This window comes from Temnothorax longispinosus, chromosome 11 (assembly GCF_030848805.1).
Source record: "Temnothorax longispinosus isolate EJ_2023e chromosome 11, Tlon_JGU_v1, whole genome shotgun sequence".
NCBI lineage: Eukaryota > Metazoa > Arthropoda > Insecta > Hymenoptera > Formicidae > Temnothorax > Temnothorax longispinosus.
The window spans coordinates 7632144-7654227 of record NC_092368.1 but is presented as its reverse complement, the minus strand read 5'-3'; the positions used below and the strand labels follow the sequence as shown (position 1 = coordinate 7654227).

At 39.1% G+C, this 22084-nt stretch overlaps 4 protein-coding genes across 7 annotated transcripts in view; 2 read left to right on the top strand and 2 right to left on the bottom strand.

Annotated features, from left to right (window-relative positions):
• Window positions 1–664: 664 nt before the first annotated feature.
• Window positions 665–2781, top strand: Kdelr (ER lumen protein-retaining receptor). Its single transcript, XM_071793916.1, has 3 exons — window positions 665–1035; window positions 1165–1354; window positions 1440–2781. Exons 1-3 carry the CDS (start codon window positions 945–947, stop codon window positions 1795–1797), a joined length of 639 nt encoding a protein of 212 aa, XP_071650017.1. The 5' UTR covers window positions 665–944; the 3' UTR covers window positions 1798–2781.
• On the bottom strand, window positions 2166–3405 carry Dnapol-gamma35 (DNA polymerase subunit gamma-2). The gene is made up of 2 exons (XM_071793915.1): window positions 2860–3405; window positions 2166–2754 (listed from the first exon to the last, which is right to left on the bottom strand). Exons 1-2 carry the CDS (start codon window positions 3403–3405, stop codon window positions 2320–2322), a joined length of 981 nt encoding a protein of 326 aa, XP_071650016.1. The 3' UTR covers window positions 2166–2319.
• On the bottom strand, window positions 3402–4225 carry Gatc (glutamyl-tRNA(Gln) amidotransferase subunit C, mitochondrial). The gene has a single exon (XM_071793917.1). It carries the CDS (start codon window positions 3915–3917, stop codon window positions 3402–3404), a length of 516 nt encoding a protein of 171 aa, XP_071650018.1. The 5' UTR covers window positions 3918–4225.
• A 2426-nt stretch (window positions 4226–6651) lies between these two features.
• LOC139822302 (probable ATP-dependent RNA helicase kurz) overlaps window positions 6652–22084 on the top strand; it is an 18732-nt gene continuing 3299 nt past the window's right edge. Inside the window, exons 1-19 of one of the 4 annotated variants that reach the window (XM_071793910.1) lie at window positions 6652–7026; window positions 7121–7258; window positions 7450–7629; window positions 7701–7979; window positions 8052–8424; window positions 8567–8802; window positions 8903–9254; window positions 9338–9578; window positions 9655–9838; window positions 9966–10198; window positions 11537–11757; window positions 11923–12171; window positions 12265–12454; window positions 12649–12789; window positions 12861–13067; window positions 13163–13381; window positions 13461–13558; window positions 14261–16289; window positions 17474–17767. In XM_071793910.1, coding sequence (XP_071650011.1) covers window positions 7184–7258; window positions 7450–7629; window positions 7701–7979; window positions 8052–8424; window positions 8567–8802; window positions 8903–9254; window positions 9338–9578; window positions 9655–9838; window positions 9966–10198; window positions 11537–11757; window positions 11923–12171; window positions 12265–12454; window positions 12649–12789; window positions 12861–13067; window positions 13163–13381; window positions 13461–13558; window positions 14261–14337 — 3555 coding nt within the window. In that variant the 5' untranslated portion in view covers window positions 6652–7026; window positions 7121–7183 and the 3' untranslated portion in view covers window positions 14338–16289; window positions 17474–17767. Of the gene's footprint in view, window positions 7259–7449; window positions 7630–7700; window positions 7980–8051; window positions 8425–8566; window positions 8803–8902; window positions 9255–9337; window positions 9579–9654; window positions 9839–9965; window positions 10199–11536; window positions 11758–11922; window positions 12172–12264; window positions 12455–12648; window positions 12790–12860; window positions 13068–13162; window positions 13382–13460; window positions 13559–14260; window positions 16290–17473; window positions 17768–17813; window positions 17888–18394; window positions 18480–18585; window positions 18678–18757; window positions 19045–19140; window positions 19441–19678; window positions 19808–20177; window positions 20335–20608; window positions 20909–20970; window positions 21111–21188; window positions 21548–22084 lie in introns of those variants that run through there. The other 3 variants (XM_071793911.1, XM_071793914.1, XM_071793913.1) reach the window with 3 other exon arrangements.

Here is a 22084-nt window from a genome sequence, read left to right as displayed (position 1 = left end):
AGGTGAAATTTCATGGGCAGTGAAAAGCAGCAGCAGATTGTACTGATTGGCTATAAAATAGAAAAGTTCTCCAGTTCCTAGAACTTCTCTATTTTGTAGCCAATCAGTACGATCTGCTGCTACTTTTCACTGCCCATGAAATTTCACCTTAATGCGTAAGCATAAGAAAATAGATTGGTCCATACACATGTGCATAAGGAAATAGACCAATCAGTTTTCTTATGCTTACGCATTATGCGTTGTGCAGAACTGTGTGCTCCCCGCTTTACCGACCTAACTCGATTCGGAATACACCCTGGGTACCCATTGGCGCTCAACTAGGAAATCTTCACCTTTTTGTTCATAAACGAATACGTTTCATAACGAACGATTTCAAGAATTAGGTACCTAGGCTGCGTTTCAAAACCTATCAAAAAATAAAAGGTTTGTTCGCGTCGCACGCCCCACCATGCTCCTACTCACTTCAATGCATTCCAAAAACTCATCTGCTCCAATCGCCACCCTTTACCCGTCTGGTATATATTGGAGTATGCGACGCGAACAAACCTAAAGTGTTGCAGCCTTTCTGTGATCCACTATGGCAGCTTTTCAGCAAGCGACACAAGTCGACACAAGTATCATTTTATCTTTGTTACTCATTGCTAAAAAAGAAAGATAGAATGATGTTTGTGTCGACTTGTGTCGCTTGCTGGAAAGCTTTCTACTGAAAATTGAACAAAGATAAAACCTACACGGTGTATGTATGTACCAGTTGTGCACCCGAGTGAAGTTTTCGAATGCGGTCCAACACTGTTCAATCTGATTTGGGGGGGTCAGCCATCTGCTTTAGCCGCAGTCAGAGCCACGTCATATTTGTGTGCCGCCGTCGAGCGAGCTGCGCGAGCTGGCTCTCTGACTCCTCCGCGGGTTTTTTTACGTAAAATCACACCCCCGCGACCGTAAGCATGAATATATTCCGACTGCTGGGCGATCTGTCGCACCTTTTAGCCATTATCATCCTACTCCTCAAAATATGGAAGACACGGAGCTGCGCCGGTGAGTGAACCGCCTTGATCGTTTCGCTCAGGGACGCGCGTGTTCATGACGAGCTTGATGTGTTACAACCGAACGCCGGTGACGTTCCGCTCCACTGACAGCGATTATCGACGCTTGAACTGTTCGCAGGTATCAGTGGCAAATCGCAGATCCTCTTTGCGATTGTTTATACCACCCGTTATCTAGACCTGTTCACCACATTCATCTCGGCGTATAACACGTTCATGAAGATCATATTCATCGCCACGTCCCTCGCCACGGTCTTCTTGATGTATGTCAAGTTCAAAGCCACGTACGATCATAATCACGATACGTTCAGGTGAGGCCCAAGATTGTTATCGAGAAGTTGTCCAGGGCGTTTTCACTGTGGATACTTCCACTGACAGATGGGCTTTCTGTTGCAGGATCGAGTTCCTAATCTTACCCGCGTTTGTCCTGGCACTGTTAATCAATCATGAGCTGTCCCCTGTCGAAGTCTTGTGGACGTTCAGCATTTACCTAGAGTCAGTGGCGATATTACCCCAGTTGTTCCTGGTGTCAAAAACAGGCGAGGCGGAAAGCATTACCAGCCACTACTTGTTTGCATTAGGATCATACAGAGGCCTGTATCTGTTCAACTGGATCTACCGCTACTACGCTGAGGATCATTACGACTTGATCGCTATAGTCGCCGGATTGGTGCAAACAGTTCTCTATTGTGACTTTTTCTACCTCTATATTACCAAAGTACTCAAAGGCAAGAAGCTACAACTACCTGCTTAGCTTCAGTTGAGAGTATTATTCTCTTGTATCAGAGAAACATTCAACTGCCTCTGTGGCATCGCCAATTCGAGATAAATTCGGCCAATCTTGGGAGGCTCGTCGAACGTGCACGGTAGTGTACGTTTCAACTAAGTATGAAATGTCTGGCAGTGTTCCCTTCCCAAACATTTTCTTCCTTCCTTCCGTCGTCCTTCGTACAATGCCACGTGCTGCGTCTCCTTTCCCAGGACGAGAAAAGTCTAAGTTGCCTTTATTATTTTCTTTCGCGTACTTTATTTCAATTAATGTATATTATCGCAAGATCAAAAGATAGCTGTTTATCTTAAAATTCAGAGAGTCAGTAAAATAGGGATGAAGAGGAGAGAATGTAGAACCAGAATTTTCACTTATATTTACAGTTTATATCGTTGTAACTGTCAGTAATAAATATAGTTAATAATTAAATATAGTTACATGATGATAGCTACATCTCATGATTGGTAACATTGATCGAAAAAAATCCGGTTGTGCCATTGTAGCAAATCAAGAAGAACGCAAACTAATATACTTTACCAAGTCGGTAATATGAACTGCTTCGCTAAGAGTCGTCGAGCGATTTTTAACATGTACAACGCCATTCTTAAGACTAGTCTTATCCACTGACACGACGTGCGGGATCAGGCACATTTCTATGATTTGTTCTGTATTCATCAATATGGTAGAGATTCCTCTCGCCCTAAGCATATTGCTTAAGTATAGCACAAAGCGATTTAAGTCTTCTATATCCGAATCAGTCTCGTTCTCCTGTCTCGCTATGTGAAACGTAATTTTGTATGGGGATAACTTAGGATGAATATACGCTCTATTTGATTTATCCAACATGTGGCTGTCGCAGAGTAACGCCAAGCAGCCCCAATCCAAGGAAGCGACATGCTCGACCATATGCACGTCTGCAGCATTATCTTTATTATTTTCGGCCTGTAAATAAATACCCCATTTAAATAATTCTCTCTTTCTCTGTCTCTCTCTCTATTTCTCATTATGTTATCGATATATCGCAGTTTATTAAGAAAGCGTTAGTACCTGAGGATACAACTTGCGTACGCCAGGATAATGAGTGATCGTTTCCACGACGATATTTCCAAAGGGAAACTGCGCCTCTATCTCCGTCATGTCGAGATTCCGTGTCTTCTTCGCCTCAGCGAGCACAAATCTCGAGGGGTGCTGGGCGAGTTTGCGCCACCACACTTTGCGCTCCCTCTGCTTCTTGTGTAGCAGACTCTTCGCGTCTGACGCATCGACGAACACGTTGATCTTGGCTGTTCTGTGGGACGGTATCCTACCACCTGCCGACAGCAACGACTCGTTCCACCCGCTTTTGGATGTCACAAGCATGGCGAGCGCAAACGGCAGTACCTCGTCCATCGAATTGCTCCGCAGTAGCTGCAACGTGTCTACGATCACGTCGCATGGAAACACGTTGTAGTGTGGGATCGTGACGCAGTGTGTAAACCAGTGTTCCTCCAGGTTCCTCAGTAGCAACTTGCCCTGGGGCCCGTACACAAACATTCGCTCGGACAGACTAAGGAAATATGGGCCAACGGCCTTCAACACAGCTTCTAGACTCATCGTTTGGGCTCGCTCTCCTTTTCCTTGTTTGTCGCCAGTGGCGCGACAAAGTACTCTTCTTCTAACACTGCGGCGTTCTTCAGTATCTCGCGCCGATCGACGTCGTGTCGCGCCACGTCGTCCCGCAGGTGAATACAATAGTTCTCCAGGGTGCTGTACATCGGACGCACGGTCTCGTCGATGCCGACCGTCCGCAGCCGCTCGGTGAACGCTATTGCCTCCTCCAGCACCCGTTTGCTCTGCCTGTACTCAAAGCCGACCAGTGCCAGTCTCTCAATCCTCCGGATCGTCGTTTCGTCGATGACCGGTTTCTTGTCACCGCTCGACCGACTGTCGCAGTTTTTCACTTCGTTATTGGTCTCTGGTTGTTGATGCTGTCGCTGTCTCGTTGACGCCGTCGAAAAGCAGCACGTTCTGAAAGATGGAACAGCGTTACCTCGACGCGAAAAGATGACTACGACACCTTCGCCGAAGAGTCTGTATGCTGGTCGAATTCGTCGAAGCAAAGCCATGCTCGACGACGTCCCGCCGATCTGATTTGACTCAGGATTCCAAAGCCTCAGATTTTAAATTTTCAATGCGCGTGTCCGAGAATCTGTTCCCTTCGATTCCTTTTGGGTACACTTTCTATACTGTTCTATACTCATAACCTCTCGCTTTTCTCTTTTCTTTGAACTTAAAAACTTGAAGTGCAGGTGCACGTACTATAGGATGACCTATCAGAAAACTTTGCGCGCCGGAAGTGAGCCAAACCGATTCTAGGAAATTACTAAACTGCTGCTCGCTGCTGCTGCATTCACTGCCCTTGAAAACCTACCTTTACTCATAACCTAACCTCTCAAAACCACGTTTTTATTTTCTATTTTTATTTTCAAGACTCTAACCTAAAGCCTGATCTACAATGTGCTAGTTTACACCGTACCTAAGTTTAATACGAATCAAGCTGGTACGCATCAAACGTTTTATTCACATGCGTTTACACCATTTATATTATGGATACGTTTCGATATTCGCTGTCAACTGAAGATCTATAGTGTACGTATACATACATTGTAGAGTGAATATTGAAACGCAGCTTATACGTTTATTATCGTCAATATTGGGCCAGTTATAATATAGATCAGTGGCCAATTCCTTTTAGTGACACAAGTCGACACAAACATCGTTCTATCCTTCTTGGCATTCAATGAATAACAAAGACAGAACGACACTTGTGTCGACTTGTGTCACTAAAAGGAATTGGCCTATTATAGAAATGGATATGGAAAAGAATATTGCAACTTTATTTTCCACTTTATTGGGATTTCTAAAAATCCAGCAAAATAATTGTAAAAGACATTTACGACAGTTATTTATTCAATTGTAGTTTCATCTGGTCCGCTGATTTTTCATAACCTAGCTTTTCCATTTCTGGCTCAAGCATTTTAAATATTTCGATATGTTTGTGTCTTTTGCCATCCATGATTGCTAATATTTGTTTATCAATGCATAATTGCAAAAACACTGTTGTTTCTTGTTCCCCTCAATTTAATCCTTTTTTATTTGACATTGTACATATGTAGATAGTATTTTCAGTACTGGTATATACGTAAATTGAATACTGCCGGTCGGGAAACATTAACCTAGGCAGTCTTCGTACACCAGCGTTTACAGCGCTATATGTGCATTTAATACGCATACTATTTTGGTACGATACGCCTTCATGATATGTATCGTACCAACTTAATACGCTATTGTTTACACCCTCGTACTAAGCTCCGGTAACTTAGCCGGTCAACTTCGACTTTATTAATTTTCATATTTTTTTATCGTTTGTTGGTCGTTTGTTGGTGATTGTTGGCCTAATTACAACGTTTGTTGGTTCTTAATTTTTTTTTAAATTTAAAAAGAAAAATTAGCATTAAGTTAACCGGAAAAATTTTATTTTTAATTTCAAAAAAGCCTAATCGATGCGTAATCGTTTGCTGATGATTGTTGGTTTAATTTTAGCGTTTGTTGGTTTATTATTAGTCTTAAAAACGAAAAAAAAAACGAAAAATTATCTCACATATTAAAATAATCGAAGATTGGCAGATAATTTGTAAGAATAGTTCTTGCTAAGAAGTGGAATATAGACCTGAGATACATATAGTACTTATTTATTGTAAAAGACATGAACATTAGGATCTATATGAAAATTGTATGAAATAATAAGGTTCTTAAAAAAAATGACGTTTTGTTACTTCAACAAAAATCTATAATTTTTACAGTAAAACACTTTCCACAAGTGAGAAACAGAAGCATACATTGGAGAAGTAGGTTTTTTTTCAAGAAAATTCTACTAGGAAACGTATATTCACGTATGAATACGAGAATTCTCTTAAATTTTATGTAAATTCAATCAGGTTGAAGCTTATATTCTTATAAAATAATATATATTCTTAATGATCACATAAATAATCTTTATTTATAAAAATACAACTTATTTAAATTTCAGTTCTTTAAACGCAAACATAATGCGCATATCATGAAACACTGTATCATGTTTTTAAGTGATCACATTTAGGTATGTATGATATACTTTATTCTATCATTTTTTTTAGCACATATGGTAAGTTTGACATTTATTTTATACGTACTTTGACAATTAGGCGTCTTGAATGAAGAGTTCATGGAAAGAAGAAAATGATAAATTCATAATTAATCCATTTTAAGCACAATTTTATGTTTAAAAGTAGAACTTATAAACTTATACACCATGTTTCTTGATCTTTTCGCGATTTTCTGCCGATGTTAAGGTCCGTATTCATATGGCAGTTTTATAGATGTTAGCCTTAAATTGATAGAAATAAAGCTTAAGTCGTAGGCAAATAAACCAATCTTCGATTACTTTAATATTTGAGATAATTTTTCGTTTTTTTTTCGTTTTTAAGACTAATAATAAACCAACAAACGCTAAAATTAGACCAACAATCATCAGCATACGATTACGCATCGATTAGGCTTTTTTGAAATTAAAAATAAAATTTTTCCGGCTAACTTAATGCTAATTTTTCTTTTTAAATTTAAAAAAAAATTAAGAACCAACAAACGTTGTAATTAGGCCAACAATCACCAACAAACGACCAACAAACGATAAAAAAATATGAAAATTAATAAAGTCGAAGTTGACCGGCTAAGTTACCGGAGCTCTCGTACTAAGCCAATTTAGTCCGAATATAGTACTTGGTACGCGTATCAAATGCTCGGTGTAAAGTAAACTAGCTCACGTGTTCTTTGCTTCCTGTTTTTTGCTCTTAACCTGTTTGCGACTATCCCGTATTTCGCAATTGCGTCGCGTAACGCGATGTTTTTTGTTCTTTGTCGCCTAAGATAAAAATTGACGAACTTCAGAAGAGACAAGAAACATCATGTTACGCGACGGAATTGCGAAATACGAGATAGTCGCAAAGAGGTTAAGAGCAAAAAACAGAAAGCAAAGAGCACATTGTAGATCAGCCTTTTTCTCGTATTTCACAATTCCGTCGCGTAACGTGATGTTTCTTGTCTCTTCTGAAGTTCGTCAATTTTTATCTTGGGCGACAGAGAACAAAAAACATCGCATTACGCGACGGAATTGCGAAATACGAGAGTCGCAAAAAGGTAAGAGCAGAAAAAAGAAAGCAAAGAACACATTGTAGATCAGGCTTCAAAGTCTTATTTTATGTTTTGAAAACTTTGGTTTTCGGGACGAAAGAGAGCCGAATGACTACATTCTCAAAATCCGAGATTGAACTGGGCTTTTTTTCAATTCTTAACAATGGGGAAAAAACGTTATAATTCGAAGTCAAGAGCTGTTGCAAACGTGGAAGTCGATAATTCTACCACTAAAGAGGTAAATTTATTACCTCTAGTTGTAATACTTACATCCGTTTTGTTTCCTCATGAAAAAGATAAATTATTGTTTGTGTAACACTTGTAACTTATATATACTGTCTATAGTATTTTTATTACGTAAAATGTTTATCAAGTTGTTTAAAGTCATTTGTTGCTTTAAATATATTACTTATTAAACATATTTGCCAGATTGTAGTGGACATTGAGCATCGCGCTGAGAATTACGACAGTTGCAATGCGCTTGTTTTGCCCACTCAAAAGAGAAAAACAAAAAACATAGATAAGAAGGTAACAACTACTCGATTGTTATCGAAGAAGCGCAGGAAACAACTAGAAAAAGTAGTAGAACGAAAGAAGAAAAAGTTACAGGTACCATAATTTTATTCTATATAAACAACATAAAACGTTTACTTGATGTCTTTGATAATAATATTTGGTAGAGAGCAACGTTGTTAGAAAATCTGGCAAAAGTGCAAGCATCTCCTACCGAACTGCAACAGTATGTGAGCCTAACATCCCTGCAAAACAAGGGCTTAAAGCGTCATTTTCGAGAACTTGAGATGCCTGTTGAAAAATTAAAGCGCAAAGCGGATGAGGAGGAAAGCGATTTGATAAAGTCTGTAAATTCTATTAAAATGAGCAAGAAAAAAAGATTAGCTATTCTGGACGGTGTAAAACAAGACGAAGCTAAGCTTGATCCAAATATAGTTGGGTTTGAGGTAAGTTTGAAATAGCGACGATGGAAATTTATAAAGTTATAGTACAAGTAATCGAATAATGTTTATTTTAAGTCCAGTGATAGTAGCAAAGAAGAAGATAGTGATAACGAAGAAGAAAATGAAACACATGTTCTTGATAATACTACTGGTTCTAATGTGACAAGTGAAAAGGCTGAAATAAATGAAAAGAAAGATGAGAAGAATTTCACGAGAGATGCGGAAAAGGAAACACTTTCAGCTAAATCTCAGGAATCTAAAAAATCAGTGGAAGAAGTACAACAAAATGTTCCCAAAGTCCACACGCCAGCTGTCTTTATATCTGTAAATAGAAAGCCTGGAATACAAGCAGCCAGATTGAAACTACCCGTTGTTGCGGAAGAACAAATTATAGTTGAAACAATAAATGAGAATCCAGTAGTCATAATAACTGGAGAGACGGGAAGTGGTGAGTAAAATTACACAATTAACAGACACTTTAACAAAGTCTTTGTTAATTTTTTAGGTAATAATTATAATAATATTAGGCCAAGCACAATTTTTCATGTGTGCTATCTTAATTATTGTTCAATAGTTCAATCTCATTATAGGGAAGACAACGCAAGTGCCTCAATTTTTATATGAGGCTGGATATGCGCAAAATAAATTGATTGGAATAACCGAACCAAGAAGAGTGGCAGCGATGTCAATGAGCAAGCGTGTAGCTGAAGAACTGAATCTTTCCGAAAGGGAGGTTTCGTATCTGATTCGTTTTGAAGGAAATGTTACGGAAGAAACAAAGATCAAGTTCATGACTGATGGTGTTTTACTGAGAGAAATTCAAAGTGTGAGTGATATATCTTAAATTGTCGCAGTACAAACAATTCTGTACATATCTGATATATAATTATTATATATCTAATATGATCTCTCAATTTTTTTAATAGGATTTCCTATTAACCAAATACTCTGTCATTATACTCGATGAAGCGCACGAACGTAGCGTCTATACCGATATTTTGATCGGTTTATTGTCGAGGATTGTTCCGCTTCGTAACAAACGCAGCAACCCTTTGAAACTGATAATTATGTCAGCTACGCTGTCCGTGAAGGAATTCGTAGAGAATACGAGGTTGTTCAAGGTAAAACCACCGGTAATTGAGGTCAAAGCGCGACAGTTTCTTGTAAAGATACATTTTAATAGAAGAACAAGGAAGGATTACGTCAATGAAGCATTGCGTAAAGCGATAAAGATACATACTCGCCTTCCAGAAGGTGGCATACTAATATTTTTAACAGGTAAATTATCGAAAACGTCTCTATTTTTATATACTATTATTACAGTACAATCTTCGTATTCTTAACGAATTTGTTTATTGCAGGTCAGCAAGAGGTGCATACTGTTGTGCGTAAATTACGCAAATCGTTTCCATTGAGGAAAAATAAAAAGCCCCAAATTAAAGTGGTGCAAGACTCTGAGAAAAATGAAACGACAGAAGCACTGGATAAAGAACATAGCGAACAAGAAAATTCCGAAGATGATTTCGATGCCAAGGAAGCGTTGCGCCGTAATAAACAGAGGCAGAAGAAACAGATTATACTCCCGACTATTAATCTCGATGAGTACGTATATTCGTATCGCCATATTTTAATTTTTTATATTTTTCTATAATTTATCATAACAAATATTTATGTTTAGCTATTTGATAAATCCTATTGATGACACACACGAGGATTTAATCAATGCGCAGGACGATGAAGAGAATTTTGATGAGGATGAAGATGAAGATGAAGATGTTACTGATTTCAAGGGACTGACAAACGTGCAGCCATTATGGGTCTTACCCCTTTACTCCCTTTTACCTGGGCACAAACAGGCTAGAGTAAATATGTAGTGCATAATGATAAATCAATTGTGATCCTTTTGATGTTAACACTTTTTGTAGTAAATTAAAACAACAGACCTATTTTGTGATGAAATAATTAATTTTAAATTTAATATGATTTTAGGTGTTTGAGTCACCACCAGAAGGATGTCGCTTGTGCGTGGTATCTACTAATGTTGCAGAAACCTCGCTGACGATTCCTAACATCAGATACGTTGTAGATAGCGGGCGTTGTAAAACTAGGCTGTATGACAAGGTGACAGGTGTAAGCACGTATCATATTAGCTATGCGAGCAAAGCAGCGGCCACCCAACGTGCCGGCAGAGCCGGTAGAACTCGACCTGGTCATTGCTACAGGTATCTTGAAACATCCCGCAATTTACATGCATGAAAATCTTTAATAAGGTGGACCTTACAAATTGTAGATTTACGCCGGTATTTATAGTCGGTTCTTATTTCAAGACCGTCTTAAGGTGATCCTAAAGCTGTCTGTAATACCTACACTCGTTTCTAACAATATTTGCTTCGTATAAAAATTCTACAACTTGATGTTACAAAATGAGGGTGCAGGTCCATTCAGTAGACATCAAGGAATATCATACCGTTTGTAGAATTAGGCTGAGACTCCAAACAAAAAAGTTAAACGAAAAGTACGATAATGTACGTACATTACGTTCACGTAATCCCCTTAAGGGGATCCTGCAGTGACAGGCGAACTTCCTTGATCTCGATAATGTCAATCTTTCTAATTTTGTTTTCCCTATCTGTCTTTGTCTAATGCCCGTTCTAGACTGGAGATGATCCTACTTGTGGCTCTAGTGTAGACGGGTAAAAATCTATATTTTATGTATAGTTTATGTCACGTACACTATACAAAGGAGGATGAGCCGAGAATAGGATCATCCTCCAGTCTAGAACGGGCATAACGAAATAACATCTGTCCTTGTTCGATTGCTCGCCATCTCTCGCAAGATCCGGCAACTACTGTTGCTGTTCTTCTTGTCATTCTGCATCCGTATTTGCATTACTAAAATAAACTTTTGATGGATCTTTTTTTGTACGCATTGAATCTTACTTCTACTTACACGATATTATTCCTACATGTTTTCCTAAGGGAGGAATCTTTTGGTGTTTTTGATATAAAATCGCGCTTATATACCTAGATTTTGCGTACTTTAATTCTGTAAAATATTTTTGCAATTTTATAAAGTCAATTAAAAGATCCATCTAAAAACGATAATGTTGGTAAATAATACGGCTGCAGGATCCCCTTAAGTAGTCTTACGATGCTAATACGGCTCTGTTAGTTTACGCGAGCGTTACTTCTGTAGTAACTTACTATAATTCATAATTCACTCGTTTACGCGGAGTAAATTATCGTAAGTTACTACAAAATCCCGTTTACGCGAAAGAAAATCCCGTTTACGCGAAGGAATTATCATAAGTTACTACAAAAGTAACGCTCGCGTAAACGTATTATATGAATACGTCGCGTAAAAGAGTCACGGTCGGTCTCGCTCCGCGTGTACTTGGCGCGAGACACTACCGTGTCTCTTGATCGGCTTTGATCATTTTTTTTTAGAAATTTTCAAAATTAATTTTTTTTAAAAACTTTATGTTTAAAGTATAGTTATATTAATTATGCACATAATCTTTTGCTTTGCAGTCTTTATACATACATTTCTTTTCGTATAGATTATACTCATCGGCTGTATACAACGATTTCGAGGAATACAGCCAGTCGGAGATTCAGAGAAAACCAGTGGACGACTTATTACTGCAGATGAAGGCGATGAATATAGACAAAGTTGTGAACTTTCCATTTCCTACGCCACCAGATGTCGTGCAGTTGAAGTCTGCGGAGAAACGGCTTACGATACTTGGAGCATTAGAGCCGCCTTCGAAGAAACAGGAAGGTAATCGAACAGAAACATTTATATTGTCATTTAGACGGCATTGCAAAATTGCAATGCGTAGAGTCGAAGCACTCGGAGCTTATTATGAAACTTAAAATTATTCTTTTATATTTAAAATATTATTACATTGTCTAAAGCACAGAATTAATGTTTCATTATATTTAGAGATATACTGCGCGAAAGTGACGCCGCTTGGACGCAGTATCGCTGCGTTTCCAGTTTCTCCGCGTTACGGCAAGATGCTGGCACTGTCACATCAGCACATCAACTTGTCGACATATACGAGATGCATGGTAGCGGCTCTTAGCGTACCAGAAGTGCTTATAGAAACTCGCGACATGGAGGGTTCAACTAAGAGCAAATGGTTGCAAACGCGCCGTTACTGGGCCGGAATTGGCAATAATTTGCTCCTCGGTACGTAATCTCGAATTCATTTTCCGTTCATATAACTTCCACTCATATAATACGAATATGAACGCTAAACGATATGTTTCTGTTTGTGAACAGGTGATCCAATGGTTCTGATAAGAGCTATCGGAACTGCCGAGTACGCAGGATCGAAGGGAAAACTGTTGCCTTTCTGCGAGGAAAATGGTTTGAGACATAAAGCTATGGTCGAGATCAGGAAACTTAGGCAACAGCTCACCAATGAGATTAATTTAAATGTGCCAAATCTAAATTTAATCATTGATCCCAAGTACGTATCTTTTATTTATTACAAATGCCTTTATTCGGACCATTCTAAAAGATAAATCCCTGAACTGTATAGAGTTCAGTAATCTTTCGGAATAAAGGGAATGCTCGATCTCGATTAGATCAGAATACTGGAATTTGACTGTATGCACGTTGCAATATGTTTGAGACGGTTATCTACAACAAGAATTGTTACAGAATGCCGTTACCAACCGACATGGAAGCGAAATTGCTGCGCCAGATAGTTCTTGCAAGTATGGCGGATCAAGTCGCGAGAAAAGTTTCGCCCGACGAGGTAAAAGAGGATCAGGATAAGGCCAAGTGGAAACACGCTTACAGGTGTGTTATTAATTATAATCGATAATTAAGACCTATTGAATGCGACCTCTCCATTCCGAACCATCTTTCAGAACACCAGAAATGGAGGAACCTGTATTCATGCATTCTTCGTGCGTTCTACGGAAAATCAGTCCGGAATGGGTGGTTTATCAAGAGGTGTACGAAACGAATGGAAAGATGTACATGCGAGGTGTCACGGCGATAGAACCCGAATGGTTGCCGAAATTCGCTCCCATGCTATGCCATCTTAGTGAACCATTGGTTGATCCACCGCCAAGGTATTTTTATCACAATTCTTGCTTTATAATGTTTTTCCTACTTATTTATAAATATATTAATCTTCATTATGATCGAATATTATTCTCATTTATAGATATAATCAAGGAACCGGGAAGATCATCTGCCGCGTGTCTGGTACATTCGGAAAGGCCGGATGGGCACTACCATCGATGGATATAGAGCATCCGTTGACGGTGGACGGTGTCAAGTGGTTCGCGTATTTCTTCTTGGAGGGTCAAGTGTATCCTAAGCTGAAACGATTTGTCCCGTCGCTGCTGACGACACCTGGGAGTATCACCAAGTCATGGGCCAGGTAAATCGTTATTCTATCTCCTTTCGATTTCACGTTGATTCATCGAATAGATTACGTCAATTTAATACGATTTTTTCAGGTTGATACCACGCACTCAAGCAATAGTACAAACGCTGCAGTCGCAGGGAGTCGTGTCCAAAGACAAACTGGTAGAAATCTGGGGTTCGGATAAAAAATGTGAGATTTGAACTTATAAAATAATATTTAGATATTATCATAGACTTCTATGCAATACTAGACCGCTAACAGACATCTCAGCCATGATGCTTGCCGCCATATTGATTTTAGTCAAGATATGCTATACTACAGATTTTATACAAGTGGTTCTATACAAGATTTCTATACAATAGTCTAGTATATACAGAATGTCCAACAGAAAGGGTTTAATACTACAGTAGTAGTGGTTCGATTTCAGCATCCAAGTACGTTACATGTCGAAGGCATGAATTACAAACTTATTGATAACATGTACCAATATTTAACACAAAAACATTCGCCTGCTTCGTTATGTACTGTAATAACGAAACGCAGATAAACGCACATCATGAGCAATTGAACACCCGATAGTGACTCAATTCAATATGGCCGCACCCTTCACTACCACTTGCACCTCGCACTCGCATCAGCTTTTCGACTGTGCGTCCATTGATGTTAGTAGTCTAGTATAAAAGTCTGTGGATATTATATATTTATAATATATATATATATATATATATATATATATATATATATATATATATATATAATAAATATAGTATATAACAATATTATTATATATTTACAACATTATGATAATAATTCCATATATATATTATATATATTTATATAGCTAATATTGCATATTGTTTCGCGATTAACGCTGGAATGTTTTAATTTTAGTTCTGTTATCAGCCTACCAGAAGTGGCTGCCGGAATCCGCGCACGCAGAAGTGGCACAGATATGGCCGCCTCTGTAATTAAGAATAAAACATTAGGATTGTATAATTATATATATATATATATATATATATATATATATATATATATACAGTTTTTAAAATAATTAAATTATTTTATATAATATGAAAAAAAAATCGAAATGCATCAGTTTTTTAGCGCTCCGGGTGCGTGGGTATACGGCGGTACGGCATCTGAGCCAAAATATTTGCTCGTAACTGTAAAACTGGCAAGTTAGGCAGGCTTCCCTCTAAAAAAAAGTAGGTGGGAAAAGCGGAGAAGGGACTTAGGGCCAGTGGTGCGATTCTGTAACTCGTTATGCGCTCAGTTGTGCAGGTATACTATATGATAAAAAAGCTACGCAACGACAATACAACGATAATACTGTATAACGAGTTACAGAATTGCAGCTCAGAGCCATTACGAAAGATCAATATGATGGTCAAAATGACAATGACGTAACAGTTCATCTTTTCTCTTTTTCTTCTTATATTGGAGAGAAAAAGAGAAAAGATGAACCGTGCAAGAAGTTCAGCTAAAACGAACAGGCCTTTTAGCTGCGGTCCACTTGATGCTACAAATGCTTCGAAGCATTCCTCTTCTCCTCTCTTTCAATAAAGAAAGAAGGAGAAGAAGGACGCTTCAAAGCATTTGTAGCGTCAAGTGGACCACAGCCTTGGTAGCCTAATATTAATTTCTGTGCGTGCGTGCGTGCGTATGTATATGTATATACAGGGTGTCATGATACAGTCGATTATCTCGTCAACCGATGATTTTATTGAAAAACGTTTCAGACGAAAGTTGCATGGTTTGGAGGGGGACACATGATAAAAATATGAACTTGACTTTGAATGACCTCGTTCGTTATGAAACGAATTCGTTTATGAACAAAGAGGTAGGGATTTCCCAGTTGAGCGCCAATAGGAATCCAGTTAACGCACCTTTTCGTTTATAAACGTATTCGTTTTATAACGAACAATTTCAAGAATAGGTACCCTATGTTGACGCACCATTTCATTCATAAACGAATTCGTATACATACATATATACATATATGTACTACATACCCTGCATTTCATGGCATTTCACTGCCCATGAAAACCCACCATAAGTGTCGATGTAGCCAACCGTTACAACCGTAGCCAATCGCAGTGCTTGCAACTCTATGCAATCCGGAAGATGTTCCCCATCTGTCACTCTCTCTCCTTTTCTCTCTCACTCTCTTTTTTCCTTGTCCGTCTCGCTCTTCTTCTTGGGATAACGATTAGGCATATACCGAATAACATCGATCCCGATTTCTAGAACGGGGTCACCACGCAGGGGGCAACGATCCAGTACGGTGCGACGTCCGCGAAAAATAGATTCGCGCGCGAAGCGAGCGAGCGAGCTCGTCCGTCCATTCTGGTCCATTCGTCGACGATCGCATCGTGCGAGACGCCGCGCGTGTTCCCCGTCGTGTCGCGTGTTGTGTTTACAGCAGTTTACAGTGGTTTACAGCGAGCGTCGAGGAGAGAAGAGATTCACCTCGCGCGCCTATTGCTGGTAAAGTCTATTCTCGCATTGACAACGACCTCCTCGCGTCGTGGTCGCGTCTACGCTTCGCCGCTGTCATCCTATCGCGGTTTCCCTCCCCCGTCTCGTTCTCTTCCCCCCTTCTGTCTCTCTGCCTTCCTGTGTGCGTGTTGCTCTCCGTCTCTCGTTAGTCTCGTTCCCGGCGGGAACTTCCCGCACGGTCGAGAATGACGGGCCGCACCGCTCGTCCCCGTTGGCGACGGTGCGTCGTTTCTGTCAACGTTCATCGCGTCGACGACGCGGAGTGAACTCGTCGCGTAAGCGCGTCCGAGCCCCCCACCGAGTCGTTGAAGCCAGGGAGCCAGGCCAGCCCTGGAAAGCAAGGAAGATGGATGCGACGATAGAGCGGGAGTGCAGCGCGTTGGGTGGTTTGTTCCAGCAGATCGTCACTGACATGAAGGTGAGAAACGTCCGTTTCACTTGGGCTCGACCGACCGCGCTCGACGCTCCTCACATTTTTCACGTTAGCGATGTTCGGTCGGGGCGATGTTTACTCTGCCCCCCCCCCTTGGTTTAGAGATTTCAGATTTCATGACACTTATTGTTATCGAGGATTTTATTCCGTTATCCCGCTATGATTTCAGTATTTTTTGCCCGAAAATCACGATTGTATTGTTATTTTTATGGACGCCTCTGTGTGACGAAAAATCGTCCGTTTTTCAAGATTTTAACGCTGCTGGAAATTCCCTTGCCTGTTCTTGACTTACATTGGCTCACAGATTTTGTTTTGTTTTGGAAGGAATGATATTTTGCATACTTTGTATTATAATGTTTTAATGTTGCAAATGCAATTTGCAAGACGCATAAAATATATCAGATCGTATGAGTGAAAGTGGAGCAACTGCTGTTTGCGGGGAATAAAATCAAAAGTGTTCCTCTTGAATGATGAAGAAAAGAGAGAAACGACAGCCTATGTTTCATATGATTCTTTTGTTTTGTAAAGCGTCTGTTTATAGTTCAAAGCACTTGCAAATGTCACTGTTGTCATGACAAATACTAATGTTCTACTAATGCTAATGTTCTAATTCTCTCCATTGTTTATTTTTCATTGATTTTTCTGTAATTTCTTGTGAGAATAAATGCTTCAATTTTAAGCACAAGTAAAAAATCTCAATATTGTTATTTTATTGTTTTAAGTGTTATTAAAACTTTTTTTTTAAGGAAACAGGAGCAAAAGCATTGATTCTACTTTATTCGTGCGAGTTAGTTTCTCCTATGAGTCATAGGCTGCGGTCCACTTTACGCTACAAATGCTTCGAAGCATTTCTCTTCTCCTTCTTTCTTCATTGAAAGAAAAGAGAAGAGGAATGCTTCGAAGCATTTGTAGCGTCAAGTGGGCCGCAGCCATAATATTGCATTAGGAAATATATTCTATACTAGTATTTTATATACACACATACACACACATATTATATATATGATTGAACCAAATGTATGGGCGTGTATGATTAGATTATCTCTTACCAGTATATCAGTCTAGATTGCTGTTTGCCTAACACTATAGAAACTAATATTAGAGCTGTGCCAATATCAATAAATGGAGTTAAATTTGCATGCGTTATAACACTTTGTTTCTTTTTATAGAACGGAGCACCACTTTGGGAAGATTTGATTTCGAAAGCTACCAAGTTACATGCGAGCTTGAGGTGAAGAGATTTGTATAATTTCGAATACATTGTGTGTTATTAAGTATACTTTATAATAATTACGCAAGTTCAAATGTATATAGAAAATTCTTTTGTGCTTAAGATTTTTCAACGGTATATTTTATTGTATTTATTATATATTTATGCTGTCTTCAACGTGTTAATGTGAAAGATTCTACATGTTTATTTTATGTTGTACTTTTGATAAAATAAAGGTTGAAAGTATTCAGGATGCTTTAGAAATTTTTATGTTTAATATGAGATATATATTATTACAGAGCTGCTATCTTGGCTATTTCCGCTTATCTTGAGGCTTTTCAGAAAATAGCAGATGCTGCGACTAATGCCAGAGGTAAGTCCTAATTGATTAATTAATGATAATGAAACTTTTATTGCCTATATAATTCTGTACCTTAGAGATAAAGAATCGTATTTCCAGGTTTTAGCACACACACAAAATAGAGTTAATACATTTCTCAATATACCAGGAGCTTAAATTGTATAATGGTAAAGGGTCTATTATAATTAGTTTTTAAGATACAATGTGTGTGTTTAGAAAAAGTCGTATTGAAAATTTTCATCGTGTCTTAATTTGGGTATAACGTGTTATTAGAAGTTGCACTATTAAACATGTCAGTTAAATTACTTTATTAAAAACTCAAATCAAGTTGCTTCTTTTATTTTATATCTAAAAAATACACCATTTCCTTATCTAAAACTTTAAACCTTGTTTTCTCTGAATTCATAATAATAAAGATACGATTCTTTACCTTTAAGATACAGAATATGAATTGTTAAATGCATCTAAATACATTTAAATGAACAAAATAAAGTAAATGTTGAAATGTTTGCTATTAAGGTGCAACTAAAGAAATTGGAACAGCACTGACGCGAATATGTCTAAGACATAAAGCGGTAGAAACTCGTATGAAATCATTTACTAGGTACGTTAAAATGTTCTGTACAGCTTAAATTAAAATTTTTTAAAATTTCCATTCAGTAATTTCCGAACATTCTTTACACTCATATCTACTGTTTGCGTCTTTCAAGCGCTATTATGGACTGTTTGGTGCTGCCTTTACAAGAGAAATTGGAAGATTGGAAGAAGTCTTTAATCAATTTAGACAAAGAACATGCCAAAGGTTAACGATTGTAGTACTCTGATAAACTACATTTTCATGAAGAGTCGTCCTTCTGTAATCCGATATCTCGCTATTTTTAGAATTCAAAAAGGCAAGAGCGGAGCTAAAGAAACGTTCTACCGACACTCTGCGTCTGCAAAAGAAGAAAGCACGAAAGGTTCAAGTTCACTTACACGTTCAAGGACAGTCTCAAAGCCACGGGACCTGTTCCGATGTGGAGCTCAATAGGATGCTAGAGTCATCAGCAGCGGTTGTTCAGGAGAAAAGACTGAGTTTAGAAGAAACGGAACGAAAAGCCGTCCGTGCGGCCCTTCTCGAAGAGAGGGGCAGATTTTGTCTCCTTGCCCGATTCCTGAAACCCGTACTCGTTAGTAGATGGATTCTAAAGATATACACGTATATACAATTCGTTAACCAATGTACAAAGGCGATGATATATATAAATGCATAATCAACCGTTTAGGACGAGGAGATAGCGATGTTAATGGAATTGACGCATCTGCAAGAGGTCTCCGATCAATTGCAAAGACACGCCGCGTCGCCGCATCACTTACCGCCTGCATCCGAGCAGGTAATAACGGACATAAAAGGTTGCGACGTTACTCAGTGGTCATTGGCTACGCCGCCGTCGAGTCCGTCATTGTCTCTCGGATCGAGGAAGAGTTCTATGTGTTCGATCAGTTCTCTAACTAGTAGCAGTAGTGGATCTTGTAAAAGCCATCCGAGCCCATCTGGACACCCGTGGCACAGATCGCTTTCTCAGGTAATTACGCGCCGACAGTATTTTTTGTTTCCTCCGTCTTTTTCTTCTTTCTCGGTTTTTTCTATGGATTGATCCATTAGATGTTTTTTATTTATGTCGCATGACATAGTGACACCGTTAATGCATCAGCTGCAATGCACCTAAGTGGTCACAAACATAGATTTTATAGCACGAACTAATCGCTACATTTGCCCGCCGAGCTTATTGTATGTGGTAGTCGATGTTGTACTCATTGTAGCCAGTTGGTGTCAGGCCTGCCAGCATCAGCGGCATTGCAACGCTGCGCCACTTGACCAGCGGTAGTTCCCGTGACTCCGGTTTTACATCACAGGACACATTGTACAACCAACCGATTTCCGAACATCAGGTAAGGTCGTTTAGCAATTAGCAGAACTACGATGAGTAGTCTTCTCGGAACGGACGATATGTGTGCAGCGAAAGCCAGTCGTCTCTCTTCAACAACGAGCTCTTTAAAAGGACATTCAGTTTTTGACTAAATATTGATTTTATAAGTTTCAAGAATTGTACACATTAAAATTTCATAGCACAGTGTAGAAAATTCAAAGTGTAAGACCTTACAAATTTCCACTGCCTAGTGATCATGTTGCTAGATTTGCTTATGTTCCCAGTTTTGAACGAATTTTGTAGCTTAACTTTAAGAATGCATTTTTGTACGTTGTTTCTCATTTTGTTCCGCATTGTTGGCGGTCGATTAAAGTGGCGGCTTGTGTTTTTAGGTATCGAATGTGTCTTCTCTAAGTAATCAAAGTACCGGTTGCACTGTAACACGACCCGTGACAACTTCTACTTGGCCTGATTTGCAGGAAACGTCCGCTCAGTACGACCGGCAAAATCCGAGTGCGATGAACGAACGGCCACATACTATTTCCTCTGGTAAGTGAGATTTACATACATGTTCGTCATGTAATCGGGGGCTTGATTCTTGAATTTATTCGTAAGAGAAACGTATGCGAAAATTCTGCTCTTACAGAAACGTTGCAAATTGATTGGTCAAAAGCTATGCGATAGCCAATCGACTTGCTGTAAGACTTAACTTTTCTGTAAGAACAACATTTGCACATACGTTTCTCTTGCGAATGAATTCAAGAATCGAGCCCCCGATTTACTAATTTCGATTCAATTATGTTATTTTTTTCATCTATTTTAGCGTACGAAAAGGGGCATCAAAGACCGGCACTCAGCGTTTACACATTCCAAGCTCCGGATCGCGACGGTAGCAGTTGCTGCCACAGCCAACCAGCCTCTCCGGTTTCTTCTTCCTCTTCATGTTCTTCCTCGAATCAGCAGCTGTCTAGGGTGCAGCTCCGTAGAAATAATAGCGGCAATCGTCCACCTATACCGAATAGATGTTCCAGTTTGGAACGACCGACTATTCCGGTGAAGAACGAGCCGCCTGGAAGTCCTCGAGGAAAACCGAAGTTACCGATTCCGGCTCATTTGGCGAAAGGTTTGTATAACATCACTCCGTATGTTTCGACTAGATTTACCGTTATAACGATTTTGATGCAGAATTGGCGACCCATCAGCTCCAACAACCGATGTACGTAAACATGCATGAGTTAGCGAATCTAGCTGCCAGTCGTGCTCAAGAGATGCAGCTTCCACTGCCTCCCCCTCCGGCATCGTTAACGGCTCCAGCAACTGTCAAGGTACGAGCGACGAAGTGTACGATGTACAATATTTTAAAACAAATACTTTTGTCGCTTATGTTTCGTCGAATTGTACAGACTGACGTCCCGGAGAAAGATGCCGGCAGTCAAACATCCGAGTCCAGTTTGGAATCCAGCAGCGGATACGGAAGCCAAAACACTTTGCCGCATTCTCATTCGCTTCACAATCAAAACGAGAACACATGGAATGTACCTGGCGCCGCGGCCACGTTAACGACACGCAGAGGGTCGACACAGCATGTGAGCAGACCGCCGCCGCCGACAAGACGCACATCCACTGTTATCAACGCACCCCCCACTTCGTCCGTTAATGAAGATCGGGGCGAGAACGTTTGTGACGAGACAGAGAACCTTCCTCCTCCGCCTGCGTTTCTTCTCGAAAGCTCTTCACCCACAGTCAGTCCTACACCTCAGAGGTAGAAATTGACGTTGCTCTTTTTTTTTTAGTTGTAATAAATTGCTCTACAATTGAAAACTTTAAGGAAGTTCGACTGTTTTAGTATAATTTTGTTTTCATGATTAAACAGTATAAAGGTAGTTTTAGAAATAATTCATAAACAACATGTTATCATTGAGACAGAAAAAGAAGAAAAATTGCAATTTTGTCCTATTTTTATATTTGATATTGTTTAAATAAGTTATTTAAAAATTGAAAAAATACAACTTAACAAATTAAAAAACCGTGATTGCAATTCTCGATGTCATAGAAGTGTAACATAAATTAATCCATTTTTACCGCATAGAAGCAGAGATACATAATATGATATTTACATGGGGGGGGGGGGGAGTATATCTATATATGTATATACAATTTCTGTAACTTTTAAAGCGAATATCTTAGAAACGCGACGGTAAATTGTTTTGCAATTTCACCCAAGGTAAGATTATATAATACACAGTCCAAGACTTACACAAAAATTTCAAATTAATAAGTTGGATTTGACCTGATAATC

What these genes read in the sequence shown, in the direction of transcription:
- Kdelr (XM_071793916.1), top strand. Translation starts at nt 945, where the DNA reads ATGAATATATTCCGACTGCTGGGCGATCTGTCGCACCTTTTAGCCATT. An exon ending in GAAGACACGGAGCTGCGCCG is followed by an intron (nt 1,036 to 1,164) that starts GTGAGTGAACCG and finishes AACTGTTCGCAG; the next exon opens with GTATCAGTGGCAAATCGCAG. An exon ending in CATAATCACGATACGTTCAG is followed by an intron (nt 1,355 to 1,439) that starts GTGAGGCCCAAG and finishes TTTCTGTTGCAG; the next exon opens with GATCGAGTTCCTAATCTTAC.
- Dnapol-gamma35 (XM_071793915.1), bottom strand. Translation starts at nt 3,405, where the DNA reads ATGAGTCTAGAAGCTGTGTTGAAGGCCGTTGGCCCATATTTCCTTAGT. An exon ending in TACGCAAGTTGTATCCTCAG is followed by an intron (nt 2,755 to 2,859) that starts GTACTAACGCTT and finishes ATTTATTTACAG; the next exon opens with GCCGAAAATAATAAAGATAA.
- Gatc (XM_071793917.1), bottom strand. Translation starts at nt 3,917, where the DNA reads ATGGCTTTGCTTCGACGAATTCGACCAGCATACAGACTCTTCGGCGAA.